The sequence below is a fragment of the Bombyx mandarina genome, chromosome 05 (genome assembly GCF_030267445.1).
Source record: "Bombyx mandarina strain Sakado chromosome 05, ASM3026744v2".
Lineage (NCBI taxonomy): Eukaryota > Metazoa > Arthropoda > Insecta > Lepidoptera > Bombycidae > Bombyx > Bombyx mandarina.
In genome coordinates this window covers 13,047,273-13,067,147 of record NC_143212.1, presented here as the reverse complement: position 1 = coordinate 13,067,147, position 19,875 = coordinate 13,047,273, and the positions used below count along the sequence as shown (strand labels likewise).

The following is a 19,875-nucleotide window of genomic DNA, read 5'->3' as shown; positions in this document are numbered from 1 at the left end:
ACTATGAAAATGACGATACGTCCGTTACCTTCGCAATCGTCGGCGCAACTGGGCAAGCGAATGTGTGGGAGACTACGCGAAGGTTCGAGGTTCGCGCGCTTTGATGTCTGTTAAAAAACCGACACAGCTTGGAAAACCACGAATGCAGCGAAAACTTTGCATAATCATTCGCAAATGTCATCCTACACTTGCGGGTGTTCGTATTCGTGCGCACGTGAGTGACCGGTGTAAGAATTAAAACATTGAAAATCGATCAAAATATCGAATTAAAACTATTTCGGCATCCCTACCGCAAATGATTACCATTTTATCATCGATTTTTTTACATTAGAAACCGCGTAGGCAATTGTCCTCGAGGTAAATACTTTATTTCTAATTTTTATGTGAAAATCTCTACTTAAACCACGTAATATGTTACTGGATAAATTTCTCAAATAATGGACAATTTTAAGCCGTGATTTGTTAATAACGTGTAAATTGTAAGGTGTTATCGCTTTATTTATAAATTTATGGTTTGTTTGTTTGGTTATTTTTGTCGAAATTGATTAGGTACGGTTAATAAAAATATATGTGAAAAAGACATAGATATGTCAGGAATTTTTTTTATATCCCAAAACAACTAATAAGTAAATCTTTTATATTCACATTCAAACTTGAGAGTAAGATTTTCACCTAATTTCATTTTTTCTTCATTAACTGAATTTGTCTGATATTCGACAGGCTAGGCTAGGTATTAATTAAATGTATGATGAAGATGAAGACTTTGATAACTGCAAATGAACAAAACTCAATTAAAAAAAGTATTCAAAAACCAAACATTCTTAGGAAGAAATCTACAATTAAACCACAATTACTCAAAACGAATTTAATCGGAGCAAAAGAGCCTGTGAACTCCTTGCCCTGGAAAGACGGCTTGAAGGATGTGTCCAAAAGAAAATTAGAATCACAACCGAAGCAATTACTGTGTAAAGTATCCTACACTCCCAAACATGAAAGTGCAAAAAAATATATAAATCAAGATGTCTCAAGGAGTGAGCAATCTCAGGCACAGCAATTAGAAATTGATGCATCCAGTATAGTGTGTCTATCTGACACAAACATAGAATTTAACAGTAAGTAACAATCTTGCATGCTTCATATGACACATGATGCATATGACCACATTATCATCAGCAGGAAGATGCTTACTGTAATACAGGCCTTCCATTAAGAAATTAGATTTATTAAGTGGTTAGAGGTTCCTATCAAAACCTTAATGTGTAGTGGAATAGTAGCAAATTGCCTTTCAGAATAAACTTACGATAAGCTATGTATTGCTAATAAGCAATGTATTTGCTAATAAGCTATGTTTGTTTCAGTCGGGTGGATGACCTTACTTAGTGTTAAGTGGTCACAGGTGCCTATAGACAACACTAAATATTGCTATCCACCTTGAGACCTGAGTTTTAAATCTCAATATTTACAGTACTATGGTTGCCTTATCATTCGAGTAGTATTAGTAATTGCCTGCGGGATTCGAATATAGGCACAGACCCATCACTAAATATGAAAACACCGGGTGTATCATCTTTTAGGCCATAATGATGACATGAAATATGTCTAATGAAATATGCCTAACACGCAATAATACAGAAAACTATTTTTCTTGTGAATTTTAATTACTGCATTTTACATATTATCTTATTGGTTATTAAAAACAAGCTCTTAAATAAACAATGAAACAATTTTTAATATCAACAGTAATTTAATTTAAGCAAAAATTGGTTTTTATATAGTTGTAAAGTTGAGAGGTATTAATTTATTTGTACCTATACCATAAATAAATATCAATATTTTTTTACAGACATTGGACATAATGGAATAAATATAGATTCATTTTTGAATGGAGCTGACAAACACGTAAGTTTTATAATTTTATTTCCCACACGTTACCAGCTATGACTATAGCCATAAAGACTATGCTTGTTTGTACATGCTTTAATCATTCCTATAATTGACAATGGTTACGAGTGCTATTTCGACCTGAATGCAGACCTTTTTATACAAACTCGAATCCTTTTTTCATAATTGCATTTGGATTGCTTTTTAACCTTCGCAAGTATGGCCAATTGTCTAAATACTGCTCCCAAATAAATTTTTTTACTCTCAAAAAGTAATGGACTTACTACAGGACTACACCACCCTTTTTTTTTTTCCGGGCCGAGGGCCGAACCTCCTACGAGGTCCCCGCGCCTAGGGGGCGCGCGGGGTATGTGAGACTCTACGATCTGCAGGTGTTGAGAGCAGACCGCGGGCCCAAGGAATTTAGGGCTCACCCACTAAACGACTCCTCTGCACTCTTACACCCGGCGTCCGATCTCCGTCCGGGGTCAAAACCCGGTCAGAGTAGGGGGGTTCCCGCGGTCAACACTACAACCAGACACGCGGCGCCACCCCGAGGACGCCCGACCGACGGGTCGTCGAGGCGATAGTCGACGACCAACGACGTCAGTCTCCGCGGTACGGCGGCCCTTCAGGCCGCCCGGGCGATGCCGCTGGTGTTCCGGGATACCCCGCTGGGCCAGAACCAGCCTGCCGGGTCGGAACGCGATACACCGCCGACCGGGTTGCTCTTCCACAGTATGTTCGGCGACGACAGCGACGACGAAAATGCGGACCGCATCGCAGTCCGCAGCCGCCGACGCGTCGTCCCGTCCTCCTGGTGCCAGCGCGCTAGAGTGACGGTAGCGTGCGGCGCAGTCTCAGCCCCCTTAGGTCGCCCCGTGACCATCACCGGGAGGAGACTGCCTCCTCATAGGGGCCGGAGCTGGACAAACGCCCTCCTCCGACCCCCGGCTCGACGGCGGCGGCACGGCGCCGAGAGGGAGGAAGAGTTCTCCCTCTCCCGTTCCGCCGCCTCCTTCTGCGAGATGGTGGACTCGCAGAAGTCGAGCATCGCCTGCCAGGACTCATCGTTGCCGAGCATCGCAGCCACGACGGTCGGAAGCGACAAGTCCGGTCCTATTTTTGCAACGAGGACGCGGCGCTGCTCCGCGAAAGCGGGGTAGCACGCGAGCGTGTGCTCCGCCGTGTCCTCGTTGCAGCCACTGCAATGGTGGCACTTCGGCGTCGGCTCCCTCCGGGCGACGAGGTGCAGGTAGCGACCGAAACAGCCGTGTCCCGTGAGCACCTGCGTCGCTCGGAAGGTGAGACGTCCGCGGTCGCGATTCACCCAGTCCGAGAGGACCGGGCGGATCGCCTCGACGGTCCGTCGCTCGTAGGCGGGGTCCGCCAGGCGGCGAGACCACGCCTCGAGCACGGCACGCCGAGATTGAAGCTTCCGCGCTCGAACTTCCGCCGCGCCGGGACGCGGCTCCCCCCTGGAGCGGAGATCACATCGCCACGCGTAATCCGCAGCAAGCGCCTCCGCTTCCAGGTCCCAGGGAGGCGTCCCGGCGAGCACGCACGCCGCCTCGAACGAGACGGTGCGGTACCCACGAACCGCCCTGACCGCAATCGCGCGCTGCGGACGTCGCAATGCTGCGACGTTGTCACGGGTCAGGGCGTGGCACCATACGGGCGCCCCGTACAGTGCCATTGACCGCACCACCCCCGTGTAGAGGCGGCGCACCACCATGTCGGGACCCCCGACGTTCGGCAACAGCCGACTCAGCGAGCCGGCGGCTGCCATCAGTCGGGGACCCAATCTTTCGAAGTGAGCACGGAAGCTCCAACGACCGTCCAGTACGAGGCCGAGGTACCGCAACCCGGTCGCCTCGATCTCGACGCGAACGCCTCCGATCACGAGGTGGGCCCCCTGAGGCGGCGCTCTCCGGGCCCCGTGGAACAACAGGGCCTGGGATTTATCGAACGCCACCTCCAGACCCAGCCTTCGGATCCTGCCGACGACGAAGGCCACCCCCGCGCAGGAAAGACGGGCAGACTCGCGCAAGTCCCTACCCCGGGCCACGACCAAGGTGTCGTCCGCGTAACAAACTACACTTAGACCCGGGAGAGGAGCGCTAAGGGCACCCCGCAGGACCCAGTCGTAGCCGATGTTCCACAAGAGAGGGCCAAGGACCGACCCCTGTGGGACACCGCGCTCGACGGGGAAGCGGAGCACCGCCCCACCGTGCTCGGTGCACATGACCGACCTGTCCTCGAGGTAGGACCCGACCAGCCGACGGAGATACGCAGGGACGCCGTGATACTCCAGCGCCCCTGCGATCACCGACCAGGGCAGGGTGTTGAACGCATTGGCGATGTCCAGGGACACCGCCAGTGCAACCCCGCCCCGTCCGACAGCCTCATCAGAGAGGGCGCGCACGCGCATCACCGCGTCGATGGTCGAGCGGCCCTCTCTGAATCCGAACTGCTCCGTTGACAGATCGGGACCCACCCCCGCCAAGTGCTGGACGATGCGGGCGGCCACCACTCGCTCGAGCAGTTTTCCCGCCTCGTCCAGCAACACGATTGGACGGTACCCCGCAGGTGAGTCTGCAGGGCGTCCCTCCTTCCTCAGCAAAACAAGTCTGCCCGTCTTCCACTGTTTCGGAAACCGTCCCGACTCGAGGCAGGCTTCAAAGAGCCGCACGAGCCGGTCCCCAAGGGCACCGAAGGCCAAATCCCAGACCCGACCATGAACACAGTCAGGGCCGGGGGCCGCGTCCTTCCTCCGCATCCTCGACACGGCCGCACGAATCTCCTCCTCCGAGATGCTCGGAGGGACCACCTCAGCAGGGGCATCACCGCTCACATCACCCCGTGGCGGCGCGCCCATGGAGGGGGGCTCGAAGTCCCTCTCCATCCGCGGGAACAGCCCGGAGACAATCTCCCGCAGCTGCTGAGGCTGGAGACGCTCTGTCACCGGGAGCGCCCACGGCCGCAATTTCTTGCGGACCGTTTGGTACGGGCGCCCCCAGGGATCCTGGTCGAGCGTCTCTAGGAGCGTCTTCATGCTCTGAGACTTGGCCTCGCCGATGACCCGCCGCAGTGCCTCCTGCTTCTGACGGCAGTCGGCATGCAGGCGGGCCGCTACCTCCGCGAAGTCCGCATCGCGAAGGCGGCGACGGCGGTGGCGGGCGCTTCGGCGGCGCGCCCGCACGCACTCCTCTCGGAGGAGCGCGATCTCGGGCGTCCACCAATACGCACCACCACGTGGAGCGCGACCGCTGATCCGGGGCATCGAAGCATCGCAGACGCGACGCATTGTACCCCGGAACCAGTCGGCCTCCGACTCCACGTCCACTAGACGCATCGGCATCGCGCGGGCATCGGCGCCCACGCGGCCACTGTGGCCGCCTCCACCGCGAGCACCTTGTTCAGGCGCTTCAGTGCCCATCGTGGGAATGATCGGGGAGCGCTACGCGGGAGCTCCTCCTCAGCCTCAGCCTCCTCAGCCTCCTCAGCCTCAGTCTTCAGCCGGCGCGTTCAACGAGCTGGAAGCAGAGAGCTCGAATCGGACAAACCGATGGTCCGAGAGCGTCTCCGCCCCCTCGAGGACACGCCAGCCAAGGACACGGCGCGCGGCGGATGAGGACGCAAACGAGACGTCCACGTGTGATTCCCCATTCCACCGCACGCAGGTCGCGACCGAACCTCTGTTCAAAAGACAGAGGCCGGTCGCGAAGGCCCACTCCGACAGGAACTCGCCGCGTGAGTCCGTGCGAGGGGAACCCCACGCCGTACATTTGGCGTTGAGGTCCCCCGCCAGTATCAACGGGCGAGACTCGAAGCGATGGATCAACGCCTCGAGCCCACCCAGAAACTGCTCGAACTCGGCGAGACTCCTGTTCGGAGAGAAGTACACCCCGATCACGACGGTTTCGTCGACCCTAACTACGACGTACCCGGGTCCCTTGGCCACCATTCCAAGAGGGGGTAACGCCGCCGACTGTCGCATCACGATCGCCACAGAGCCATCGGTATCTCCGGCCCAGGAATCCTCCCGGTCGGGAGGTACAAAGTATGGCTCCGCGACGATCGCGATGTCGATGAACCACTCCGCCATGGTGTGGACGAGGAGATCCTGCGCCCTGGCGGAGTGGTTCACATTCGCTTGGAGGAAGCGATGGACGTGACCCATTATTGAGGTGTCACATCCATCGCTCCCTCGTCTTCCGTCCCGCCTTGCGGCTCGACGGCCGCGGCGGGAACTGACGGGCCGGCTGCTTCACGTGCAGCCGGCTCTCTCTCTGCCTTTTTCTTCTCTTTTTTCCCGCCACGCCGCCTCTTTGTGGAAGAGGGGGCGGAACAGCAGGCCGGGCCTCCAGCTCGATGATCGGCCCGCCGCTTCGCCGCGTCGCACAACACGCAGTGTGGCGTGGCGGCGCTGCAAGAGGCTGCCTTGTGCCCAGCCTGACCGCAACGGAAGCAGAGTCCGCTGCGATCCACAGCCGATGGGCACTTGGCGAGGCCGTGACCGGTGCCAAAACACCGGAGGCATCGCCATGGACGTGCCTCCTGCAACTGCACGTGGGCTATCACCCAGCCCACGCGCAGCCTCCCCGGCGAGTCGGCGGGCCGACCTTGTGGAGGCGTGGCCAAAAGAGTGGCCACCTGCACAGGGCAACGCGCCCACACAGTGAAAGATCCAGAGTAACAACTCCGAGGCTCCCCCACCTTCACTTGTGCGAGGGCGCAGTTGCCCTGCGACGCAATAGCGGCGGCCACTTCCTCCTTAGTGGCACATTCATCCAGGCCCGTCACTTTGACTTCCGCCATCTTGACAGGCCTATCTATGCGCACCACTTCCGGGTCCGGCAGAATTTCGCGAAGCCGGGCTGCCAGTCTGTCTGCGGCCGCGCCGGAGTCAGCACTAGGACATACCAACAGCCGAGCCCCGCTGGCCGTCTGCCGGACTCGGAGTCCCCCTTCCACACCTATGGCGTCAACGTCGACGCTACCGCGCGCCCGAGCCATCACCTCCCCATAGGTGAGGCCCTTTTCCTTGCCAGCCGGCAGCAGTTCTAATACGACCGCTGCCGACCGTGGGGCGCGCGGTTTCTTCACCTTGCGCCCTTTTCTCCCTCCCCCAGTCGTCGCTCGACCCATTGCTTGAGGGGAGGCGACCGCAGGGGTGGTTCGGGTGCTTGGCGCTGCAGCCTTCCTTCGCCCCCGCCTCACCACCGTGTTCCAGGCTTCATCCATGTTGGACGGAGCAGGAGGTAATGGGCGGGGCTGGGGGATCGGCGCCGTCTCAGCGGCATTCACGCCCCTCTCTCGCTTTTTGCGGCTTCTGCCAGGCCCCACCTTGGCAGGCTGGGGCGGGGCAGAAGCAGCGACCTGGGGCGGGGCAGAAGCAGCGGCTTGGGGCCTCGTGGGCTGGGCGGGCGTTCGTCGTCCAGCGGGCTTGGCCGGTGCACGAGAGCTGCGCACCGTTCGTGTGGCGGGTGCCATACGCACCTTGGCTGCAGCCCCCGTGGGCGCTGGTACAACTGCGGTCGCTGTCGCATTTGTGGGCACAGGCCGCTCGTGCGCCAGTGGAGGCCTTGCGCGTTCCACCGTAGACGTGCGGGCCTCCATTATCGCGAGACACCTCTTTAGTTCCTCTATCTCGCGGTCTTTATCCGTTGCTTCCTGCTGTGAGGGCACGGGTGGCGGAGAGGCCGAGCTGCCTTGGCATCCCACGACATCGTCAAGGACCACACGCATCCTGGCCATCTCCTCCCGCACCCGAGCACTCTCCGCACGAAGCTCCGCGTTTTCTACTTGGACGGAAGTGTATAGTGCCTGCAGTTGCTCCATTTGCAACCGCAGGCTAATCACTTCGTCCGTGCTTGTCCGTTTTAGGAGATCGTCCAGTCGTGTCTCCACGGCGGTGGCCACGCGGTTCAGGGCTTGCACATATGTGCCCTTCAACGAGCCCGATTTGGTCGCCACCGCGGAGACAATCTCCTTCGAGACTACGAATGTCCCCCGTGGATCCGTAGCCTCCATTTCTTTGACGAGGGAGCGGGATAGTCGCTCAACCTCACCTTCCCTCACATGAGCTGCATCTCTACGGCGGGAGGCACTGGTCCGCACCGGGGTGGTGACAACCGGTTCGCCGTAGGTCACCGTCAAATTTCGTGCAGGTCCGCATCCTATGGGGGGTAACGCCGTAGCATTCACCAGCCCTTCCTCGACTGCCAGGAACTTGGCAGGTGCGGGTTCCACCTCCGAGGACTCGGAGGGAGCGGGAGCCGCCGGTCGTTTGACCGACTTCCGCTTCCTTCGAGCTCTCGGGTCAGCCTGGTTCCGACTGACGAAAAGTCCGGCGCTGTCGTGGACGAAAAGTGGCGACTCCCGACCGCTCGACACGCAGCCCCTTGCGGAGCTTTGGGTCGAGCGCAGTGAGAGCGCACTGTCACAGCGCTCGGGGTGCACGAGTGGGATCCTCTCCCTTTCGCGGCTCGTGCTGCCGCCGCCTTCCTCTTGGCAATTGTTGCCCCCCCCAGAATACGAGGGGCAGCGTGCCTCCGATTGCTCAGAGGCACGGAGGGATTCTCCTCCCGCTGAGCGAGAGGTACCCTCCTGGGGTAATATCTGTTTGCAATTGTCCATTTTCATTTTTTTTTTTTTTTCCTTTGTTATTTAACCAGGGGTTTGGTCCCCTGGGATCGAGTGATGCCCTTGGGACTGAACTCCCTCCAGCCATTCATCCCTTCGCCAGGCATCGGAGCTTGGGATTGGGGTACTTTTTTATAGAGGTTTACGTCTTCGCGACCCCGTGCCTTGCGGCAGCGGTCACCGCCCCCCACTCAGTGGGGATTACGGGTTGGCCGGTCGCCCACCGAATGCCTAGGGCAACTCGGTAGACCACCGCCCGACGCTCGAAACGAGCAACCACGGAGCCACGCCGGCGAGCCGGTACCCCCCATATCTGAGGGGCGCTCCCCTGTAGCCGAAGCCGGGGACATGGCAACCAGCGGCCAGCAGTCACAGACATGCAACGCCGGCTCACTTCCACGACAACGGGGCACAGGGTGTCACCGCTCACGGCATGCCGGCAAACCGGTGCCATCGGAAGCTGCACTCTCCAGAAGGAGCACTCTTCACTTAGTGAAGAGTGTGGAGGGCGCCGACCTTCCGCTCCTCCTAGTGCTGATTTGGTCCGCGTCATCCGATCTCTTTCGTTGCAAAGCCTAGCTAAAATATCCTAATCCTAAACCTAAACCTTAACCTAATCCTAAACCTAGGACCTTAACCTATATCTAAACCTAATCCTAAACCTAGGACCTAAACCTAAGAATCCTTGCAACGAAAAAGATCGGACGATACCTCTGGGAATGTCGCCCAGAGGATCCCGTGATCCGCCACCTACGGACGCGCCCGGTGGAAGTCCAGCATCTCCCTCGCAGGCGAGACCCGCAGCACGCAATCATTGCGTGCTGCAGGTCCCGTCCAGATCCCGGGAGGACTACACCACCCTTGGTTAACTGGTACAGAATGGCTTAGTCATTAAGTCCGCCAGCTTACTTTTGTGCGTACAGTTAAATAATTATTTAAATACCTAAATAAATGTTTGTAAGCTGCTTATTTTTCTAAGAAACTGAATATAGGTATTTTAATGGATTTTAATTCTGAACATTACTTAAACTTAAATATGTAACATTTGTATGTCATTATGTAAATCATATTTATGACTATTCCTTTTCTTTCCTATTACCCTCTGCTGGGGTGTGGGGCTCGAATCAAATCCTGCCATTTACATCAGTCTTGGGCAGTCTGTTTTAACTATATATATACATATTGAATTATATTACTAAAAAATATGAACCACTTGCTCAAAATTATACATACTATAGATGTATGGATTGGTCAAAGCAATGTGTTTTAGGTATTTTCCAAGCCCATCAGCAAGTTTTTCCTATAATTAACTAATCAATTAACTTCAAGGAATTCTAACTATAGAATGTTGTCTTGATCTCTTTGATTACTTTAATTTCGTTTATATTTATATGTAACTCCGCAATTATTGTAATAAATCACTAATTCATTTTCATTTCAAATTAATGTTTTCAGAACACAACATTCACCCTAAGCAACGAACAGGTGAAGGAAGATTGGTGCCTTGATTTGATAAGTAGTAATAAAGGAATAGTTTTAAACACATGTAAGCCATATAATTACTATCTTGTCATTTAGTAATAGGAACAATAATTCAGTAAAAATAATTGCATGAAACTGTTTTTAGTAGATAATGGATCTCAGTTAAACTGCACGAGTACGAATGCAGACCTCATGGGAACAGTTGTGTCAACTGCTTTTGTCATGGATCAACAACAAATACAAACAGCGGAGAGCACAACTTCTAGTATTGTTTCAATAGCACAGTCCCCTGAATCGTTTACTAGTCAGGCTATTAAATTTAAGGTAAATAGTTAATTAGTTAATTAATAATTATGGTAAATATAATTTCGAAATTGAGACCCTTTCCTAATATTTTTTGTAGTGTGATATACAAAACTGTAATAAGGGATTCTGGAGTGCAGCTAAATTAATGAAACACAAAAATACCCATAACAAGCAAACAAGATGGTCGGCTCATATCAGCGTTGAGTGTCCAGTTAAGAAGGTCAGGGAAGATGGAATAGAGAGATGCGGGCAAATGTTTGCGTCCCGAGAAAGCTTATTAAAACATTTAAACGAAGATCACCAGCCTGAAGATGCTCCATACAGGTTTGAAACAATTGAATGAGCAAATTTACTCTTACAGAAATTTTGATTTTGTGAAGAAGATGTATGCTGACTACGAAGATGTATGACGACACTAAAAATCATAGTTCACAAGTTATTTTGGTGCAGTGTTACCACATTACTTGAATCTAAAAAGACAACGTAAATTTCAGTAGACTTAAATGTAAATTTTGTGGGAACGTGTTTTTTTTTTCATAAAATATTACTATGGCGTTCTTTTTTTTACTCTGTATAAAGAATCAAAAATTAAGAACCAGGAGTACCTTAAATTATATATAAAAATTATATATATATAAATTTTTGTAAGTAGTGACGGTAGGACATATTATGAGCCCCGTCCGGGTGTATATAATCTCTTCTTATTTTCGCTACGAAGTTTTAAATTTGAAGAGAGATGTAAATGTTATACAACAGAACGTCAACAACTTCGACTTCATGTTTCAAGATTGGTGTTGACGTACACGTTATGATGGGCTCCGGTGATCATTTGAGTTCTTTAATGGGCCGTGAATTAATTTAACCATGAAGTGCAGTATAAATTAAAATTGAAACTTACGAAAACTTTGTGTGGCGGGTAGCCATCATACAACGCAAGATATTTGACAGATGCCTGAATCTTGCTTACGACATTTTCAAGATAAGCTTGTTATATACAAGTTCCGAACAATCCATTCGGCCGTTCTCGTCGAACTCGTCACTTGTGACGAAGGGCTCGACGAGTAAATTAACCCTCAGACACAGCGTACTGAGTTTTTCGCCGGATCTTCTCAGTGGGTCGCGTTTCCGATCCCGTGGTAGATTCTGCGAAGCACGGCTCTTGCTAGGGTTCGTGTTAGCAACGTCATCAGGTTTGAGCCCCGTGAACTCACCTACTAGTTAAGGCTACGCTGATATAGCCTCTCAAGGCTCTCAGCTTAGGTAGAAAAAAAAAATCCATTCGGACCGTCGGTCTACCGAACAAAATCACCCGGTCGGTGGAAGATCTTCCCTTTCGTTCGTTATATCCCCACACTTTGCTAGGTATGTGCACCTAATTTCGCTAGAGAACTACACTGTTGCATTTGACACTTGGCAGTTGTGAGGTGTGCGGTCGTCGTTTCTTCTGGTCGGTGGGTCTGCGCGCGCACGCCGGCTCGCGGTGCGGGCGCGGCGCGCTGGTGTGCGCGTGGGCGGGCTGCGGGCGCGAGTTCCGCCAGCCGTGTCGCCTGCGGGAACATCTGCGGGCGCACACTGGCGACCGTCCCTACCATTGCACTCACCCGGTATGCGTTATCAGCTTATAGTCATTTATAACATTGTCTTTTTCGTTCGAATTAAACAGCTCTAATCATATAGATATTATTTGCGATAAAGTTTTTTAGATGAATGACGGTATTGGGGGGCGTCCATTAATTACGTGAGGCGTTTTTGAGAAATTTTTGACCCCTCTCCCCCCTGGGTGAGATATCAAAAAAAATTGCTATATTACATTTTTTGAATACCAGCAAAAACTAGTAATTGTGAATATTACTGTAATTTAAAATCACAATCATAAAATTAAATAATGAATAACAAACAAAAATTAAGAAAAGATTTATTCTAATTCAATCCATGGAAACTCGTGCACGGCCTCAAGAGTGACTACTGGAACCAATGTATCCAAATGTTTTTCACCACACCGTTTTACACCGTTTTCTGCGAGAAATATAATTACGTGATATTTGCCAAGACCCCCCTTTCCCTCTAAGTGAAATTTGGAAAGATTTAGCTTGATCTCTACCCCCCACCCCCCGCCCCCCCTAAGTTGAACGTAATCATTTATGTTTTAGAACTGCGGATGGTCGTTTCGATCGGCGAGTAAGCTAGAGCGGCACGTCCGCGGCCACACCGGCGAGCGGAAGCACGCGTGTGTGCGATGCGGACGAGCCTTCCTGCGCCGAGACCACCTGCGCGACCACGCCGTCCGCTGCCACCCGCACGCGCTCTGCTGCGTGCACGCACGTACGTTGCGCTAAGCTTACACGGGCCACCCCGCACACACTTGTGCGACTTTCGTGTTCTTTAATAAGCTTACTATGTATTCTAGCCCGCTGAGTTTCTCGCCAGATTTTCTCAGTAGGTCGCGTTTCCGATCCGGTGGTAGATTCATTCGCGAAGCATTTGCTCTTGAGTTGTTAGGTCTCCTTCGGAGGCGCTCGGGCAGCTGTTAGCAAATCCCACCCCTTCTGGCTGAGCCTTTGCTCGCTCACCTTTGAAATGAGATGAGATGATATGGGATGAAATATAATCTCAGTAAAATGGTGGTCATTTACTGAGATTTTTACAGCGGACCTTTTGGAGGATCCCGAGAAGTTACGTCCAGCGGCTTAGCTTCATTTTCCTACATTTGTGTACTTTCACAGATATTAAACAGTTAATAAACCACCGTTATTACATATTTAAACCCGAAGAAACATTAAATAGACAAAATAAAATAAATCACAGAACATAACTCCTCGCATTCCCACCAAAAAGTCCTCGTTAGTAACACCTGCTTGCTTAGCACGTATTTCGTTGGAACAAATGATACCAGCCCGCGAGATCCGAACACGGACATCTATACAGCGGACGTCTTTTTAGGCTACGACAGACAACAATTCGCTTTATCACACTTCATTTGTATCTTTTTTTGAAAGAAGGAAAGTTTTTAGTTAATTTGATAGTATAATGTAAACGTACAAATAAGTAATGAATTGATCTGCAGATTGCAAAGAAACCTTTTCCGACGCGAGCTCCTTGTGTCTCCATTTAAAAGAAGTCCACGGACAGGACGCAGTTATAGCACGAGCCGAAACGACGAAACAGACTGCGGTGGCCACGAAGCCTCGTCAAAGCGCATTTGTGGTGAGTTTATTATTAATTATGGATTTTACATAAACAATAAAACCGTACAACATATAAACATGTTCGAATAATTAGGTGAGCCTTATACCAGAAACGGAAAATAACGAACCATCTGCGGCCGTGGAGACGCTCACTTCGGAAACTGTTGCCGCCGAAGTAGAAACGGAACTTGAAGCAGAAGCGGAAGCGGAAGCAGAAGCAGAAGTTGAAGTGGAAACGGCGCCGGAGGAGGAATCTGAGGAATGGCATGCCGCTAGAACGCACTGCACCTGGCCGCTTCCCAGACACGCTGCTTATGTCTTAGAAGAAGACGCTAGGGTTAGTACACCGTGTTGAATTTACTATGAAAAGTGATGTGTAATTAATTGAAAATGTAATCTCTAAAACTGTAGTCGCTAGCTATTTATGATGGTAAGGTCCTTCATGAATACAGATGATATTACTTGTGTTTTAAAAAAAGGCCCGAAGCACGTATGTTTTTAACAGCATTATAATAAAAACTAGTGGTCCCCGGTAGTCGACATTCGACTATAATTAATTGACATTATAAGTTTTAACACTATTATGATTCTGTTGTCAAAGATTATTATTATAATTCTTTAATCACAGATTTCGCCAAGATTACAAATATTAATAAAGACAAAACGATATTTAATCTATTCTCAATTTGACCACAGACTATAATAATAAGAAAAGTTGAGAATAAACCAATAGTATGCATGCGTGTGTGTGTCAAATACACGGTAGTGTAATGTTTTTTTTATTGATTTAATTTATTATTAATGCATAATTTAAAAAAAGTATTAGTATTCTGCACTCCTTCTCTATATTCTCTATAAATGTGGGAATTTTTTTACTTCTGCGTCCGCGCAATTTTCGTAAAAAGGGATACAAAGTTTTTGCTTCACGTATTAATATATAGATATGGTAATCCACATGTAAATATTACTTTTTGAGATAAAAATAAAAATAAAGTGGTCTATGAAGTGCAAATGAACTTTAATAAAAAAGTTCATAACTAATCGAAAAATACTGAAATAAATAAATTTACTAACATCACTTTTTGTTTACAGACTGAGCAGTCGGAGAACTCTGAAAGCAATATCTACACGGTCCGTAGTGATCTATTCCTGCACGGAAATGTACTGATTAACGAGGACAGCGAGTAAGTATATTTACGTTCTACATTACTTATTACTTTGTTTAGGCAGCCTTGCCATAAATATTGTTGCAAGGAAAACCCTTTTTTTATAACTCGGAAATCTGGTTGTTATAGTTATTTCCTCTAATGTTTAGCAAATCATTACGCATTTAATTCCTGTTGATTAACTCTCAAATTAATCAACTACATCTCACTTCCCTCCGTAACATTTTTCATAATAGTACAGAATATAAGACTTTGCTTAAAGGCATCACTATAAAGGTAAAAAATAAAAATAAAAAAATTACAAAGATTGGCGCTAAAATAACTGAATGGTATTATGATATTGACAGGTTCCAAATTCAAATATGATGTTATTGGTGGTTTTAATAGTAACAGTACATATATAATGATAAAGGTTTTTCTTTAGAAGTATGTACATATTATTTATGTCCTACATTGTATACAGGGTGGTATACTATAAAGTGTTCCCTAAAAATGACGTAAAACAGCACAAAAAATTAAAAGCTTAACTAACGTCAACGGAAAATAATATTTTAGTTTAAAAATCTATGCACAAAAACTTGTCGTTTTAATGAGAAAGAACAGTAACAGACAGGCCGCGTTCCCTGGAGACTAAAATGGTGCGGCCATTTTCAACATTGTCGTTTTAGTTATTTAGTGCCCTGTTTTTTTTGGTCAATAGTATTCACGTGTTATAACTGCAACTGAGTTTTAAAGAATCTATACAGAGCCTTTTTGTCACGCTCTACTCCTCCTTAATCATCCATCAGCGTTTTCTATCCGGTCTTTTAGTAAGTTTTTACTTGTACAACAAGTACTGGTAAGAAGCATTTAGGAAATAGTAAATTGCGGCAACTCTCAACACGTCCATCGCTCCACGCAAACAACACACATATTTGCCTTATTTGGCATAATTCAGGGTACAAGGACTACTAAGGTACTGGAGGACTCCTCCTTCAGTCGACCGCTAATTGCTGAGCATCGTGATGCGCTCGACTGTGACCTTTTTTTGTTGTAATTTGTAGCCACTTATGTCGGTCAGTGGCACAGGGAAGTGCGTGGCTCAGTCTCATGTTCAGATGTTCACGATTGACTTCCACGGTGAAGGAATAACATCGTGTAATAAAAATGAAACCCGCAAAACTATAATTTGCGTAATTACTGGTGGTAGGACCACTTGTGAGTTCGCGCGGGTAGGTATCACCACTCTGCATATTTCTGCCGTGAAGCAGTAATGCGTTTCGGTTTGAAGGGTGGGGCAGCCGTTGTAACTATACTTGAGACCTTAGAACTTGTTCTCAGGGTGGGTGGCGCATTTGCGTTGTGGATGTCTATGGGCTCCAGTAACCACTTAACACCAGGTGGGCTGTGAGCTCGTCCACCCATCTAAGCAATAAAAAAAAATACTCGGACACTTGGGTCACTTCAATTTAATATACACGCTCTACAGTGAAATACAAAAACATAATAGTGGTATTAAAAAGTGGGTATTATGTTGTTTCCCTTAGGTTTATAGTAAGCAGGGAACTGTCGAGCCGCGCCGCTGATGAAGCGGGCTCCGGAATGGATCTCATAGACGCTCACCCGACCATCGATCTCCTGCAGGCTAGTATTGTTTTATTTTTTTACAAGCGTCTTACAGCTTGAAATTTTTGTTAAAGAACAAAATTTTTGTTAAAGAACAAAATTTTTGTTAAAGAACAAAAATTTCAACGATATTTGACGTTGTTTTATTTTTTTTAAATAAAATAACACTTATTGCGGCATAACTGTAATAGTTAAACATATGCTGTCGCGACACTTTTTGTAAATAAAAATGTGTTCTATAAAGTCGTAGTACATTATTTTATTCTATCATCAATAGTATTCGCAGGGTACGCGATGTAAAGAATGTTTTAGGTTATTTTTAATACCTTGGGTTACAGTATTGAAGTTTTAGTAAGGATCCCTAATTTTTTTCAAAAAAAGTTTATAGTCTATGCCACTCGGGAATAGTGTAGCTTCCAAACAGTGAAAGAATTTTTCAAATCGGTTCAGTAGTTTCGGAGCTTATTCAATATAAACAAACAAACAAATCTTTCCTCTTTATAATATTAGTATAGATTTATAATATTGGTATAGATTAAAACAAAAGAATGCCACGAGGTCAAACAAACTCCAATGAAAAAGATCTTGCTGGTTATTTAGAACAAGTATATAGTAATCGTATCGTTGCGAAAAAATTTAAACCGACCTCATAAAAGCAGGAGGCTATTTATTCGATTTTTGTTTATGTGTGTTATCTCAGAACTTTTTTCTGGGTGAACAGATTTTGATAATAATTTCTTTTTCTTTGGAAGCGGTTGTTACCTGTATTGCCTGTATGTATTGAAATAAACGTGGTGTCTGTTTGTGTATTATTACAACGTTCGAACAGTCGATAAAAGTTAAAATAAAAATATGTTATTAATATTTATGAAAAATAATGTTTTATGCGCCGACAATGGGGAGTTTATTGAACTATTTTCAAATGTATTCTTAATTTTGGGGTTTGTATAATATTTAATTCGTACGTAAGAGAAGATTTTAATTTTTTTTTAAATTATTGTTTTGACAGGAGGAACTGATGTACGCTGACGCCGTGGACGAATCATCGTTCAGGGTATTCCTGATGAATGGCGAAGATCTCTCCTAAGCACAATGTATTGTACGTAAGCCGATTTCAAGGCAGTCAAACATTTTATTAGTTTTAAGAATTAAATCGTCTCGACTGACCGAACGGCCATTTACACTGTCCGACCTATCTCTTATCTGTGGTAAGTCACTAAGTTGATACAGTAGTTTGGGGGGGGGTGGGGAATAGACTAGAGTTAGAACAGGGGCAAATCTGGGATGTCACAATACTTTTGTTGAGTTGTTAGATTTAACAACTTTGTTGAACTGAAAATGACTTTTATATAGTATTTAAGAATATTAAATAGTTTAATTTAGTCATTAAAGTTTTTTAACTCGTTAAGGATATTAAAAAGTTATATACCTAAAGTTAGGTATCTACTTAACAACGTAATATTGCCAGCCCTATCGAAAACCTCTAATTGTTCCCATACGTAACCTGATTCACTCCAAAGTTAAGATGAATCGGGTCAAGCTAGTTAGTAAATTTAAGCCTCCGGAACTATTTTAATCTCAATTTCAAATAAAAAAACCATTGAAAATTTTGTGTTGGATTTGGAAAGGGTCCCGATTCCCCTCAATCTACGGTATGTCAGTTTTAATGCGATCAATTACCTAATTTTTTTAGTCAAAATGACGTTAAAAACATAATTGTAAATTTTCGAATTTAATTAGGAATGTGTGTATTCGTTTAAATTTATTGCGTATTAAAACTGACATATTTTGCAATGATTTAAGAAATATTGAAAAAACATCCATAGTTGATGACTTACTTCAGATAGCCGATAGATGTCGCACGGTTCGGTTTCGGTAGCAAATTTTGATCAATGTTATAGATATATTGTAAATGTAGCTTAAACGTTTATTAGAAAAGAGGTTTTTGTGTAGGAAATTTTTTAACGTAACAAATTAAAAATAAGGAATAAGAATTTGACTTAAAAAAAAAACGAAAGTATTTTTAAATTTGGAATGTCTACTGAAACGTTAAATTATGCGATTACGTAATATAAGGTTTTAATACGAAATTGTTGATTAACCCTTTGACTACCGTGTAGGTCACCGGTGCCCTACGCGACGCACTGAACTAATCATGTCGATTTCTGTTACTAAAACGCCTTTTTGCCTCTTTTTGTTTGTTAATGTATGTTTTAGTATTTTAGGTCTCTTAGAAATAGATGCATTCTCAGTATCATTCGGATTCGTTTGACCTAGAGTCTAATTGATATTCCGGCCTCTTAGTAACAGAATTCGACTTAATTGCTTGAGTGTGCCGCGTAGGGCACCGGTGACCTGCACGGCAGTCAAAGGGTTAAATTATTTAGGTAATTGTGATAATGAAAGTGTTGCAATCTGATAATGAAACGACGTACTGGGACTAGTGGCGTTCGCGTTCGACGTGCAATATTTTCTTACATAAGCGTGTATTTTATTACACGTACGAGTCGTTAATTTACATGACTTAAATATATAATCCTCTTCGATAGAATATTTTTGAGATTTTGGCCAAATTATAAATGACAGTAGGTACTAAAAATATATATGTATATACCTAGTACTTAATTTTCTAGTTCAGTAGAACTTTTGAAGAAATGTGTTCGATTTAGTAAGTATTTTAACACGCTTAAAACCGTACACAGTGAAAACGGCATAAAAGCGTTTGAATATTTATTAGTAATTTAGAACTTTCTAGGAAGTAATTCTACTTAAGCGAAATGTTTCGTAACGGCAAGTTGGCGCGATTTGTGCATCTGAATACTTGAAATGAAAATATATACCAATGTTAACGCTTATTATTATAACGAATTAAAAATATAACAGTAGAGGATATAGTTTATTGATGTGTCAACAACGAACTTAATATTAACTACAAGATAGGTAGCCAATCGAAAATACAATTGAACACATCTTCACTAGACTAATAATAACTAATTAAAAAACGAAGGATAACAATAGGGATGGCGCGTTATATACACTCCTCCTTCTGATCAAATGAGGACCTCTTATCTGGTCAAACGTCACAATTAACGCGTACCGACCCTGACTTTGCGGCGTTATTAAGAACATGGGTCCTCATTAATACCAAGTCACCTAAATACTCCTCAGGAGATGAACGACTTTAATCAGTATATGCCATGCGAGCGTCCTGATGATGTTCAAAGTTCTCCTTGGCTATCGGGATGATGTCTGCGAGCTTGAGCAAGTACGGTGTAACCTACGGTACAAAATATATCAGCAAGCTCTTCGTTCTTTTCGACAGCGAATATGTTACTGTAAATCTTGTAGGCTAGATGTGGAATACCATACAGACTCTTAAGTCTCTTGACGGCATTGGGCCACGAGGACACTTCAATCCAGACCCCTGTGCACCAAATTGTAGCCTCGCCGTCCAGCATGGGCAGACTACGTAATGCATAGCTGAACGACGCGCACTCTTTAAAAATTTCCACTGCGTCGATGAATGCTTCTATGGTTTCAGAGTCTCGGCTCTGACCATCGAAGAGCGACCTACATTGCCTAAGCCTTTACTAAGCCTGAGT

General features: G+C 46.5%; 1 protein-coding gene across 5 annotated transcripts; it reads left to right on the top strand.

Annotated features, from left to right (window-relative positions):
* Positions 1-228: 228 nt before the first annotated feature.
* On the top strand, positions 229-17,575 carry LOC114246250 (uncharacterized). Of its 5 annotated transcripts, none has more exons than XM_089727853.1 (13): positions 229-357; positions 721-1,112; positions 1,844-1,899; positions 9,985-10,075; positions 10,160-10,335; positions 10,415-10,641; positions 11,735-11,921; positions 12,468-12,639; positions 13,382-13,521; positions 13,597-13,839; positions 14,595-14,686; positions 16,195-16,291; positions 17,283-17,575. In XM_089727853.1, the coding sequence occupies exons 2-13, from the start codon at positions 746-748 to the stop codon at positions 17,358-17,360; spliced, it is 1,926 nt and encodes a 641-aa protein (XP_089583979.1). In that variant the 5' UTR covers positions 229-357; positions 721-745; the 3' UTR covers positions 17,361-17,575. The 5 variants fall into 5 exon arrangements, with proteins under 5 accessions (XP_089583979.1, XP_089583977.1, XP_089583980.1 ...); XM_089727851.1 differs by having other exon boundaries at positions 10,157-10,335; XM_089727854.1 differs by having other exon boundaries at positions 324-512.
* The last annotated feature ends 2,300 nt before the right edge of the window (positions 17,576-19,875 follow it).

Bases quoted from the DNA above. Each gene is read 5' to 3' on its own strand.
- LOC114246250 (XM_089727851.1), top strand. From the start codon at position 746: ATGATGAAGATGAAGACTTTGATAACTGCAAATGAACAAAACTCAATT. The intron at 10,642-11,734 runs GTTTGAAACAAT...GACACTTGGCAG, and splicing joins CCTGAAGATGCTCCATACAG to TTGTGAGGTGTGCGGTCGTC. The intron at 12,640-13,381 runs GTACGTTGCGCT...ATTGATCTGCAG, and splicing joins GCTCTGCTGCGTGCACGCAC to ATTGCAAAGAAACCTTTTCC.